The sequence below is a fragment of the Aphis gossypii genome, chromosome 1 (assembly GCF_020184175.1).
Source record: "Aphis gossypii isolate Hap1 chromosome 1, ASM2018417v2, whole genome shotgun sequence".
NCBI classification, from domain to species: domain Eukaryota; kingdom Metazoa; phylum Arthropoda; class Insecta; order Hemiptera; family Aphididae; genus Aphis; species Aphis gossypii.
This window is the reverse complement of record NC_065530.1, coordinates 72,784,851-72,799,997: the sequence shown is the minus strand read 5'-3', so window position 1 is coordinate 72,799,997 and position 15,147 is coordinate 72,784,851. Positions and strand designations below refer to the sequence as shown.

At 28.0% G+C, this 15,147-nt stretch overlaps 1 protein-coding gene across 1 annotated transcript in view; it reads left to right on the top strand.

The window, feature by feature from the left end:
- LOC114124687 (uncharacterized) overlaps positions 1-15,147 on the top strand; it is a 176,482-nt gene that overhangs the window by 129,237 nt on the left and 32,098 nt on the right. The window contains exon 4 of the mRNA XM_050198755.1: positions 653-772. Within this exon, the coding sequence (XP_050054712.1) occupies positions 653-772 (120 nt within the window). The remainder of the gene's footprint in view (positions 1-652; positions 773-15,147) is intronic.

Here is a 15,147-nt window from a genome sequence, read left to right as displayed (position 1 = left end):
GTGCCGAAATAATTGAACGCGATTTAATTTTAACCACTATGTTATCGCATGGTATAATAATATATTATTATTTATTATAATGTATTTTACCGCATGGTGACAAAAGACGCGAAACATGTTGAAAAGTCCTCCATCCCTTTTTCTCTAAACATTAATATAACTTAAATAATTTTGTAATTTATAGATTGAGTAATGTTTCAGAAATAGAATAAACAGTGATTTAAAAATAATAATAATAAAATAATAGTTCTACCTATGAATTTTTATAATGTTGACGTTTTCATGTTAGAGAAAACCCTTTTATAACTCTGTGTAAGTAAATTAAAGGCTATTGTATTAGGAGCTAGTCGATGTTGTTCAGCCTTTGTCCGTTACAAATTAAAATATGCAATGGATTTTAAACATAGTTAAATGCAAACTAAGTGTAACTGTCGTATATACGACTATTAAGAAAATTGCTAAGTATAATTTGTTTTCTCTTTCTGAATAATACACTTATTGTTTTGAAATACCCCCCCCCCCCCCGTTACGTATCTTCAGTATAATTTTCTTGTAATACATTCATCCTGCACCACACTACTGTTACTAGCAGTCTTAAATCTGACAATTCTGATGACATTTTGCTAATTTTTTTTTTACATTTTGTTTTCAGAGTCGACCGCAGACAAGCGTGCACGACGGTTGTGCAACTCTCAACGGCGGGCTTGGACGGCATTCGTCTTCCGCATCGTCGTCAGGCGTACATTCGGACACGGCTACCGAGACAGACAACGTGAGTATTATTGTTTTGTATTTCTCTCACTAAGTGTACGCGTAAACGTGCACGTTGGTCTGTGGGTGTATTCTATCACATAAACCCTTAACCGTGTCAGAGGGTTTGTGTGCGCGCGCGGACGTTCGTGTTTTTCTTTTAAACTCAAGTGGAAAAAAACCACCGTGAACTTTGCGAAGACTTTTCAATTTATAGTGCTTGAACGCGCCTGACCTCCTCTACGATTATTATAAGAAAACTTTTGTAGAAATCCGCGTGGTGCTCGCCAACATTTTTCGGGTCCGGTAAACGTATAATGTATATAAAAATCCCTCCACGGCTTGAATACGTATTTATGTATTACGGGGATTATATAATACCCACCAATGTATATGCATTATACCAGGTATATATTTGTGTGTATATATAGTGTTTGAGATTTTTCAAGAAGTGAAAACAAACTTTGAGATTTATCTGTAAGTGGAATCAGAAACTTGTTTTGTAAATTTCGATAAAAAAAAAAACCCTTAATATAAAACGCTTAATTGATATCAGTTTCATTTATTATTCACTCAAACATATTAGGTACAACAATAATGAAAAATAATCTTACAGGAGAATTAATTTTTGATTGTAATATAACATATTTCCTGGGAAATAGTACGGTGGTGTATCTATTTGTTATTGCAACGAGTTTAATGTTGAACGGAATAGCTTAAATAATCTTATAAGTAGGTATCGTATTCATAAATCAAAAAATGTTATTAGTAAGTAACTTATTACACAGTTGATTCTATGGTGATTAACAAAGAAAATATTTAGCCATAGAACAATACCTTCTCCATTTTTAAATTTCAGAATATTATTTATTAAAAATAATATTTGAAAAACAAACAAAGTTTTAAAACTTGCAATGTGAAATATAATAAATTTAAGTTATTTTATCTTTTTATTCTTTCCATCCAAATGAGTTTCTATACAGTAGTTTTTGATGAAGATCAAAAGTCTGCGATTATTCTTTGGCAAAGTTTTAATGAACGTTTGAGTTCGCAACAATAATTGTAATTGCTTTAATATGCTTTATATGAGGGTTTAAATAACAAAAAAAAATATATATATATATGTATATATATGCAATTGTAATCATAATTTGAAATTTATAAGCACATATAGATTTAAAAGCACTTGCATGCATTTGGTCACACTCGCATCTGTTTATTTAATCATAAATTTTTTTAATTAAAAAAAAATAAAAAACTTTAAAATCAAACTTAATGTTTTTCAAATTTAAGTATACTATTAAGTTCTTAGAATAAAATGTTGAAATTTCAAGGTTATTTAGAAAAAATATATAATACAACCATCATAATCACACTGTACCTATATGGATACATGTTACACATGGTTAATACATAAAGCCAACATTATATTATATATCATTTGTTATTAAAAAACGATATTATTACCTACCTACTAACTACGTAAAGTGTATTGAGTGCAATTTGTATTGACTACTGTGAAAAACAAGGTTATAATGTTGCATTATGAATCACTATAATAATTATATATTATATTAAGGATATATTATAGTACCACAGTGTTTTCACCGGGTATGTGATTAGGTACTACGGTATATGATACACGTGATTGGCTTTAAAAATATATATTACATAACGGAAATACCTATTAAAAGACACAACTTTAGTGTAACAATCTATATATTTGTTATCAAAGACTTATATAATAAAATAAATAAAAGTGGTGTAGAATGTTAACTTTTTTATTGGAAATTTACATTGATTGTTTCAAATCAAGTTAAAATTTTAAATATATATAAAATACCTAAGTGCTTAGTACATGTATGAATTAAACGATACAAAAAAATTGTATTCATTTAATAAAAAAATAAAAAAATAAATAATCACAATGAAGGAGTGGATTATAGTGTCATATTATAAATATATATATTTATTATATTAAATTATATATATTAATATAATAATAAATGTATCATTATAAATTGGTCCAACTTTAAAATGCCTAATTAATATGAATTACTTGTTTGGTCCATTGTAAATGATAATATACAGAATAATTTCGTGGTACATTTTATTTGAAAAACTCAGTGTAAATAATTTATTTTATCTCTTATGAATGTATGTCATTTTCGGCTCGTATTTTGGTGACAAAAAATTTAAAAAATATATATTGACGTCGAGTACGCAATGTAAAAATGCATAATAATTATGTAACTACAATAAAATTGAAAATGTTTGAGTATAAAGTAATAACTACTTTATTTATCTTTTATAAATGTTGTTTATTTTTCTATTTTCTTATTCGATTAATGAACAAGTGTTGTGTAAGTCAATATACACGTATGAAGAGGTTTATTAAATAATAAATAATTTAAAATTAAGAAGATCCGTTTAAATTATTCACTGTAGTCAATTTGCAAAGAAAACATTGTGAATAATAGAAAATATTCAATCGAAATAATAAGCGTTTACCCGATTTTTATCTAAGGAAAGATATAACTAGATAATGTTTTTTACAATGATAATGATTAAGTTAAGATATGACATGTAATTTGCGATTTTCAATGCATTCATTACACTTATAATAAATAATAAAAGTATCTTATTTTTAAAATTCCTTATACATTTAGTAGACATTTTTGAACTTTCTATGACTGTCTACTATGTATAGTTTTTACAATATAATGACAATTTATCTTAATTTTTCAAAAAAAAGATTGTTGTGCATAAAATTACACTTAACAACTCGCACGTATATTAATAACCACATTTTATAGCCATTTATTATTATTTTTGTTACCTATACTATATATATACTATATAGTATATATGTATGATCAATTTGATACTTTGTTTTAGCATCTTCGATTTTTTAAATAAAAAAAGGTTGAACAATTATTCTCAGATAACGTTTTTTAAGGATAATATACTTATATGAATACTTAGCTTAATATATTAATTACAATATGTATTAATTGTAATATGTATTTTAATATAAAACTTATATTTTACGTTTTACGTTTTACTTTGTTTCCATAGTTTTGACTATTAAAGTCTTGGGTTATAAATACATGTTGACGTTAACTTTTATAGTACGTTTTGTAATATTTTTTCATTTAATATTTGATCTGTTTTTGAGAGAGTATTAATTTAATTTTACTTTTATACGAAGCCATTAAACATAACCCACTAAAAATCCGTCCGTTTTCCAGTGTATTGGATTTACGGTAAACCACTGTGTCTCACTATCATAAAAAAACGCTTCACATACTTGTATATAAGTCGCTGTATTATATAAAACACACTTGGTGCAATATAAGCTCTCGTCGTGCATTTCGATCGTCTAGCTTGTAAAACGGTGGTAGTGTACTAAACACAGTCGCATTATATACAATTTCTTTGTATTCGTTTCTCACAACTGTTTGTATAAGCGATATATGTATTTATACGTATCCAAGATATTATTTGATATAGGTACTAAGGAGGTACACTATTGTTTTACGGTCTGACGTGCTTGGAAAGGATGTATGCATCATAATGTATCATACATACATTTAACTATATATTTAATGCATCAGCAAGGCGAATTAATGCAGACATTCGATAATGTATAACGATACCTAATTTTTTCTTTAATGGTTGTAATTATTATCATATAATGTATTTATAAATGTCAAAATTTGCACGAATGAACATCGTTAGGTTTAGTGTACGTATCTATATTAAACATTTATTAGAGTATGAGTGACTACTTGCTATTATTTAAATATAATGGATCGTTGTTTTAGGAAGATGTACGTAGTAGCTTACGTTGTATGCATGTACAATACGAATCTCAATATTTTAAAATAATATCTCTCTATCGAATTTTTTTTATAACTTTGTAATTTATTGTATGTGAGTGAATTTTAACCTGTTCGGTGACTCGTATTTAAAATTTAAATAATTATTATATACGATAACTTTATAAATAATATTTTGTTGAAATCCTTGATTCGAAAGTCGCTTTAAGAACATGCCTTTGAAAATTTCGAGTGCATACACTATTTATCGCATGCTATGTTCCTTATGGTTTTTGTGTGTTTCATAATTTCGGGTTCTTATGATATTATACACTTAATGCACTTGATTGTTTCGGTGATTTGTAGAGTTTTTTTTTTAGTTATAATCAGTTTTTTCGAATTTAGTATATGTAAAATGCATATGCATTTAATGTATTAAGTAAAACAAAACCCAATTATTACTGCTTAACGTTTTTTACAAAAATTGGATTTTTAAATTTTTTTTTACTGATTCTAATATATTCATGCAATTAATTTTTTTTTTTGCATGCTATGACAGTAATATCAAATACATTTGATTAATATCAATATTATAAGAATACTAATCGTTTTAAAAACAAATAATAGTACAATATTATAATTATTAAATTGACAATATTTTAACTATAATTTAAATGTAATATACAATGTTTATAATATTTGATTCAATTGTAAAATTTATATGTGGTAAATATGTTGATGTTTCTTTTTTATACTTCTACCTTGAATATCTTGAAATAATATATGGAGTATAGGTTTAATGTGGAAACAAATTTAAAACCATTGTGTGTTGCGTTCATTTAAGCTGTTAGATGTGCAAGTTTTTTGGCTTATTTTTTAGTCTCAGCAATTGCTTACAAAATATAATTTTTACGTATTACATATTCTCAGTGTGGTAAAAATATATTATTATTCTTCATATTTTTTTTTATGAATTTTTTATAATAATACATTTCGAAATATATATCGAAGTTATTATATTATTGCGTTTATGATTTTCCAAGTTTCAACCATTATTATAATATGTACATTAAAATGTGTAATTTCACTTGAGTTTATTTTCGTTTTATAACTGTTTGTTTGTGTTGTTGAGTAGGATTGTGTTCGATTGGAAATTATTTTATACACTATATAACGTGATTTTGAGTATTCAAATTGTGAATGAGGTGTTATAATCATTTCGTTTTTTACATAAATTCGAATGGAAATGCGAACAAACCACACTTTGACGTATTTTATGTTTTTTTTTTTTTTCAATTCGTTGTAAAGTGTAAAATTGTATTTTTTAATTCGTCACTTTCAGAATGAGATGAACTTTAATAATGATTAATAAATAATGTTTTTTTCCCGGATTTTTTTCCCATGAGAGAATAATTTTACACTATTACATCATGTCATGAGATGCAGGTACTTTGATCAATAACAACAAAATTGATTATTTTGAAAATCTTCTTTTCAAAAATAATGATATAATCATAATAATATATTATTTAACATTATTGTCTCGAATAAAATCATAGAGACGTATGTAAGATCGGTCTGAGGCTAGAGAGGTGTTATTCTACCAGCATGTTGTTATTATTAAAGTTAAAATAACATTGTATTCTGGTAATTTCAGTAATCATACTGTGGAATAAAGAGTGTATCACGATGCTAGAGAATTTTACACATTATTTCTGCTTAACAAGTTGAAATAGTAAATACTTATGAAAATTTCCTAACCAGTTCCGATTAACTTATAAAAAACACCTGAACGGCTGAACTGAATCGAACCAGACTGATTTGTATATTTTAGCATAGTTGCCTTTTAAGAATTTTACAACTATAATATAATACTGTTTTGTAGAATATGTATGTAAATATACTGGTTATAACATATTTTATCTCGTACTATAGCAAGAGAAAAATGAAAGTTATAGTAAACTCACGAAACAATTAACAGTTAAATATAAGTTATTTGCAGTTTGAACGTTTTGTACTTTGTAGAACTTTTAATGTTTTAAGTATCAGATTAAGGTACCCGATGTTGAGTATTTAATTTTGAGATATACATTACCAGTACCCTCGTATTAATATCACATTTTGTTTAATAAGAATAGAATGCCTGGACCACTGTTTAAAATATCTCACGTATTGTATAATATTAAGTAAAATTTATAAAAAAATGAAAATGTATAAACATCAATGTAAAATATAATATACATAATACATATATATAAAATACACACAAAACAATTCATATTGTTTAGTTATACTGTTTGCAATTTTTTTCCTTAACAAATTCTAGTCTCGTTTTTTACACACACAGACTCGAAAAAAATCCCCAATCAGAATACTTATCCTTTGCCGCATGGTAGTATGCTATCTGTGATAAAACGGCTGGAAGTACCTGCTGGTGTATAGAATGCAAAGACATTTTATAATTCAACATTCGTATCGGTAAAGACATATGCACACTCGCACGCAAATGTTATATAAAAATACAATATTGTGAATTGGTGAGATTGATTTTTTTTTTTTTTATTTTTGATTTATCCGGTTTGCGTTTTTTTTAGCTCGTTTATCATAAAACCTCGTAGTAAGGACATAGAAAAACGTTAGCAATATGATTTTTTAAACGTAAGACATAAAAAAAAGAATATTATCATTTATAAAATTGTATAATACAGAGAATATGTATGATTTTTTATGCTATTTTATAACTGAATTAAACAAAATATAAAAATATATTTTTGTTTTCAGAAAAAGTGTTTTTACTAATTTAAAATTATTTAAAACAAAATATTTTTGAGATCGTAAAAAATAATGAGTTTTCACTTTTAAAAGAATTATTCTGTATAAGATTTAAATACTTTGCGACGGATGATTTAACGAGACTTGTACTGTATAAACAGTAAACCCGTGTATAATAATATCATACGTATGTATTATAATTATTATAATATAATATAGAATTTATATACATTTCTGTGACTTTTTTTTTCTTCCTCTTGAGTCATATTTTTCATCGATCCTTCCGCCGTCCGCTCAACGATTGTTGTGGATTTTGTACACGTTTATTCAATGCATTATTTGCAAAGTGAACGTACAACTATATGTATGTCATAATAACGATAGCACTGATAACAGCAGTTACGACGACAGTTTTCGAGACGCATACTAACATTTATCAGTATAAAACGGGTGGTGTGAGTCGGACGAACTATAAAGAAACGCAAGAAAAATTCGTTCGATAGACTGTCTGGCGCTGCAGCAGCAGCACGGTTATGTAACTGATCGTACGTGCAAATTGTTCACTGACAACGTCAATGGTGTACAAATCATCTCCTTATTGTAAATAATATTTTACGACTTCGATGGTAGCGTCCAAGCACTTTTCTTTGCCACGAAATGGATGCTACGGTGCCGGCAATAAGGTCATGCTGCTGCAGTTTCGTCGAATTCCCGCAGTCCGCCGGCCCTTTGCAGAAGATCTCGGGTAGTACGCACGTGACGAAAAAACGGCTGAGCCGATTACTATAACAACGGAAGAGATAAAAGAAACTATCAAGAAAAGAAACATCCATTATCTCGCTCAAGATAGCTCAGCGACCTGTTTACCATATTAAATTATTGTTATCTTTATGTTAGAACAATATCATTGTCTGACAGCATAAGGTAATCGTTATGCCGACGACCGCGACCGAGCTATATTATTAAGAAACGCGTGCTAATCGTAGCGTTGACTGAGCTTAAAAAATTACACCCCTCTCGTCTTCTTCACTGTATTAGTTCATTTCTGTGGTATCGCTCTCACGCATAATATATATTATATAGATAAAACGATAAGAACGAAGAAGTATTTCGTCGAACTACGCAACTCACTGTGTAGGGAACGAATATATGTATTACCTTTTCTTAAATGGTGTATATTATAATATTTACAGTACATGCTGTATAAATAAAACAAATAATGATAAAAAAACAAAATTTAATTTAAAAAAAAAAATTAAATTATATAAAAACGATTGTAACGATTTTCCTTTATCGTAATGATGATTCACTTTTATCCACTCATAAATACGTTGTCGTTATCGATAATTATTAAAAACCGATATGATATTATAATGTTTACCAATTGTTCTGTAAATGTACGTAATTTTCGTAACATAATAGTTGCAATAACCGCGTCATAATAACCGTTTAAATAATCAATTAATTGAAGTCAATTTTGCAGAAACATTGGATCTAAAGTCGTTATTACCGATATTTCATTATAATTAATGTCATTGTATGTGATATATCCACGTATATACTATTTCAAATTGTTGTACTTGTAGTCATCTTAAAATTACTACTCAGTGGAACATAATGTTCTTATACTGTTTTTTCATGTGTCTTATAATATATTATATAATATATGTACAATCTTGCAATTACATTCTGACCTCGATTGTATACATTCAATATAACATAATATCTTGTTCTTGTACACATTTGTTATAACGATTATATTTGATTTGTATTTCATAATCCATATCTTGCTGACGTTTCGAATACTTTTATCGGAATTTTTATCGAATTAAAATATGATCATTTGTAATAAAATATTATTCCAATCGTCATAATATCATATCTTAAAAAAAAAAAAAAAACGGTGTTTGCGTTTAATGAATAAATAATGTGTGCTTGAACAATCTCGAGTATGTGACGATATGGTTCATATTATACGTAGTTTTGGTTAGCTACGGAATTCTAAGTTTAATTTGGAGTTATTATTATCAAATTACTGTGTACAGCACTGAAAAGCTGTTATTGTTGATCCGAGTCGTGCCCTCTCCGTTTGCAATGTTTATGCTATAAAATCATATTTGTAACAGACCGGCGGTATACTACAGCACGCACCATCACGTTTCCGGTATTATTGTTTATAATTAATTTATAATATTATTACATCGCATATAGACGTCTTTAACACGCGGACAAAGTGGACGTGTCGCTGATGACTGCATTCTAGTGTATATGCGATTCAGTAATCCTTTGCTTTCAGTGGCGATGGGGTGGAAATCTAAGATCGGGGATTGGCAATGTGGCACGTATTATACTACATACATATAAATGCATTTAAACGTATATATATATATTATATGATGTGCGTGTGTGTGGGTGTGTGGGTGTGCGCGCGCGCGTCCCGTGCAAGGTCTAGCTTAAAGCAATTACATAGAAACTTCCGGACGACACAATGCAACAACTTTTCAGCGACTCCGCGCTGCCGCCGACGAATTATTATAATGTCATTTCCGGTCAACGTGTTCGTTGCCTGCAGTCTCGTTTGTATATACTCACACGCGTGTACGCCATACACATTTATATACATTTATATATATATATATATATATATATGTATTATGTATATATGTATTTATTATATTGTACTGCTTCGAAATAAAATGTAATTAGAGCGGACGAAACGCGGTCCGCTCGCGCAATGAACCCGCACGCCGCCGGCGTAATGGAAACTTTGGGAAGTTTACATAAATTTCGCGCGTTAAATTATTACACGCGTTCCACGGAATTATCGTTGCGTGACGACGCTTGTGTACCGATATAATATATAATGCGTATGTGTGTGGGTGTGTTTTGTATTTGGGTAGGTGTAGCCCACGCCTTTATTTGTATATAGGTACCTATATTATTACGTATATAATAATGGCAGCCGAGAAAGGTTGGTATAGGACGGTGTCCGTTTTAAATCCGTCTGAAGTGTATTTATTGGTACACGCGTATTGAGGCTGAGTGGTGTTTTTTATTCAGTTGAACCAGTGCGATAAAATTTCATTGAAAACCAAGCGCTTGACGCCGAATTGAAATCGCAGTAAATTGTATTTTGGGCACATCATATCGTTCGGTAAATTCTAATGAAATCGTGATTTGGGTGATTCGTAATATATTGTGGTACATTATTATAATATACATTGTAAATGATAATACTATGTGTCTACACTCTTTATTTCTACTTCAATTTTTTAGCATGTTTTTGAATGATGATTTATATTATATTATTAATTTCATATTCCAAAGCTGAATATTATTCGAAGTATTTTAATAGGTATGAAAATTGAATTTAAATTTATTAGTTAATGCATTATGTGTTATAACTTGTTTGTATTTAAAGTTTAAGTGAGTGTAGTGGCCAAATATTTATTTCATAGGTACCATGATAATATAAATTTAAGTAAAAACTTTATTTTTTAAAAAATACAAAATTTTCAAATAATGAAGTTAACTATTAAAATAAATCAGCTATTTTACTGCATGCATGAAGCTAACGGTTCATAGGCGAATGCCTATCGGTATTAGAATATTTCCCCCATTGAACATAAAATTATTTTTTTTTGATTTTTGAATTGAGTACAATAATGTAACACGACCAGAGCATTTTTAAAACTAGTTGATTAATAATTAAAATACCTTTGATTTTGATTGTTGAGGTACTATATCATCATATGGATTCGAGATTATGAGCATATATTGTCACGATTCGACTACTTCACGAACTCGTCGTATTATTATTTCAATTGATATTTTTTATATAATCGTATTGTACGGCGTGCACACAATACACCGATTGTAATTTATTTTATAGGTTATGGATTTATACTTAATCTAAGCGTATAATTCGTATTAATACCCCGTCATGATGTATGACCTATTGTACATATATTGAACCGTTGGATGTGACTGTTGAGTGCCGTCTAAATCATTATATTATAATGACTATTGTATTATTATATTTATATTGATTGAATTAAATATTTGAAATATTTTAAGTTTATCAGTGCAAAAGCTTTTATGTGATTCAAATAGTAATATTTTGATATTTAAATTGTTTTACCTATTTTATTTATTAAGACTATCATGAGACGATAGAAACTTTTTTTTTATGAGATTTGTTTGATTGTAACTAGTTTATTTTGAGAATGATTATGAATGAGTATTTTCTAAGTTATTAAGTTTTATTAATCATATATAACAATGGATTCAAAATATAATGTATAACATTTAATATTTAGTACTTTTTTTCACTCAGACAATTTTGCATACAAAAATGCTAATTTATTAATTTAAATTATGATAATTTTCAAATCATCGATACAGATTATATACACATATAATCCGTACAAAAAAATGTCGTATATATTATAACTATACCGCCGTAAAGACCGTGTTAAACCATTTTTTTCTTAAATTTTCTTAAACTTATGATCGACTGTAATAATACGTACTATTAAGAAACGCATCCACCGCAAATCTCAACCTTATAAATATTATGTTAATCGAATGGCTTGCGCGCCATACCGTATACATTATACAATACATTCAACCGCATAACTTTGAGTTACTGTAATTTTATTATATTTCAGAACGATTAAAATGTCAGCGTCGCGGTCGAGCAAAACCAAACACACTTCGTTGTAATGCATGTAATAGACCCGAGCTCGTATAATGCTGTCTTGTTTTATCCGAATGTTCACTAAAGAAAGTATTGAAACACACAATAAATGCGCAAACATCGAATTGAATTTCATATCGCAGGGGGGCCGTAAAGTTTTTTACGGCTGTTGTGTATATACTCGTAGAAAACGTCCTTCCGAAGTGTATTGGTGCACAAATGGGTTTCCCGAGAGATGCGGTAGCTCTCTTCGTCCAATATAATATATTTATACATTTCCCAATACATTTTATGTCGATAAAAACAATATAACCAAATACGCGTATGTACATATATTAAACGTATATGATATATGTGTATATATATGCGGGTGTATTACGATCGGGGTTATTTAAATGTGGCGAATATTTTGTAGTGCGTTTATTTTTCGACATATTTTATTATTATTATTATTATTGTCATAATATATAGGTTATATATATAGGTTATATATATATATATACATGCATAAACACTGCAGAGACCACGCAAGATGGCAAGTTTTTGTTACGTTCTATACTCGTCCGTGTACCTACATAATAATATAATGGTATATAATACATATATACATATATACCTACGGTTACCAATATATAATCAGTCGAAGTAGCCAACCCGACAATTTGAATATATAAATAAATAAAACATTTGTATGATAATATGTATGTATATATTATAATAATGTGGGGAAAAATCGCGTTATACTCTTGAAACCCAAACGAAACATTATTATCTTCTCGACAAGTTAATCTCTGATCGTATGATCAAAGATCATCCGCACGTCATCATCTGTACAAACAAACGATATTGTTGGTGGTATACGTTGGTATCAATAATAATAATAATAATAAAAAAAAAATATATTAAACCACATTAAATATGTTTTTGTAATTTTTTTCAATAACGTGAAGTATCATTTTACAGTATATCTAATCTTTTATAAAATATAATCGATGTTATTATCTTATTGAATGTAATTTGAGTAGAACTGATCGGACACGAGTTTTAAAGGGTTAATGATATTATGGAACACACATTTTTTTTCGATAACTTTTCATTTTATTTTATATACTTAAATTATACGACTTATTGCAGTATGACACGGCGCTCTGTATAGGCATTTTAGCTACACTTCTGTTTGCATGTTGCTATTTGGGCACACCTTGGTAGGTTTAGCAAATATTTCATATTTTTTTTATTAATTATTCGTCGTACAAGAAAATATTGCGTCGACATCCATCTCGTATGCTTTTTGCTGTATCCATTCAATCAAATTTTGATCGTGTTTCTTTTTGAATAGGTATGTGTCGAGCAATTTCTATATAAATATTCCAATTAAAAATGAAAACGTTAACTACATATTAAACACTGAGGCATCATTTTTATTTAATTGTATAATAATTTTCATATTTCGCAAATTTGATCTAATTCCGTATTTCTTATCAACTAAGACGTATTTATTATAATGTTGACGCTCTACAGGTAAATAATTATGTATCAATGAATGTATTATGTATATATATATATTTATTTTAATGTAGTAGTTTTATATCGCGTGTAAACAGTAGCAAATGTTAAGTATATTGTAAAACCGATCGCGGATAATATCAGCTAGTTTGGGGATACGTTGTATTATTACTAATATGTAAAACAGCAAAGAAAACCTATAATATATGTAATGATGTAATGTGTATATATAATATAATATGTGCTATTAAATATTCGAATGGCTGATAATATAACATATATGATTTCGGTGTGCAAACTGCAGTGCAAACATTTGTGAGTGTTATTAATCTTCATGTTTAAACTGTTTAGTTATTAAACAGTGCATTATATACATACTGTATTTGCACACACACTTAATAATGTTTATCGAATGCAACGTATACTATCGAAAATATAATAATCATTGAAATACAATAATAATAGTGTATAAAATATTAACATAGGAATATTGTATTTATATATAATACATAATAACTACCTATACTTTATGATACGATAACATGTAAATCGTTTTGTACAGAAATAATAATTCGCCGGCTGTGATATACATAAATTATCTACTGAATTTGTACGTGATATAGTATAGCAATATCAATTATGAACAAAATGTATTATTATGAGGATCACATGTTTTTATTTTACGAAATGAATCTAAATGTACACATTACGGCAATAAACTAAAAACAACTAGCGATATTTAACGTTCCTAATTTTTTTTTCCATGTAAATAGAATGCTTAGTGGAATAATTTTTTATCAAAAAAAAGGTATTACCTACCTCTGTTAATTATATTACTTGATGTATAGCTATCATAACTTGCCTTAAATATTAAGCAATAACAGCTGACTGCATTTACAAACAATGGTTTTATTTACAATATGAATAACAAAAACATCCAAGTGATAAAAAAAAAAAAAAAAACTTTTTCTGTCAAACAACTTCATTGTTATCTGTTCAAACAAAGTTATTATACCTATGTTACGATATTATTACTATTAACTCATAAAACAAATGACGTGCAAAATACAATGTACGAATACAAAATATATTTGCAGAAAAGGTTTTTTTGTCCACAACCAATGACAGAGCCCTAGTGTTAATTAATCGGACTAAAAATAATGAAGCTCATAAACATGTTTTAAGAAGTCTCCAGTATAAGATGAGCACTTGGTAAGAGTGAATTTATTATTTTTTCGTCGTTTGACTCATTTTAAAGAGTTTTACGGATGCGGTTCTTGACTTAATTTTATTGTGATGATGCAGCTTTTTGTACGCAGAACTTAGTCTTTTAATTCATCATATTTTTAATTCTTAAATTGTTCGTCTTAAAACTATAAATTATATCGTAATAATATATAATCATATATATTGTAGTTAAAAATTATATTGTTGAATTATATACACATATAATACGTAAATCGATGAATAATCTATACAGTTAGAAACATATAATTAATCGAATACTCATAAGTCATAATTTGCTCTATACTACACTTATTGCAACGTTAGTGAATTGTGTAAAGATTATGTGAATTAAAACAATTGGTTGATTATAGA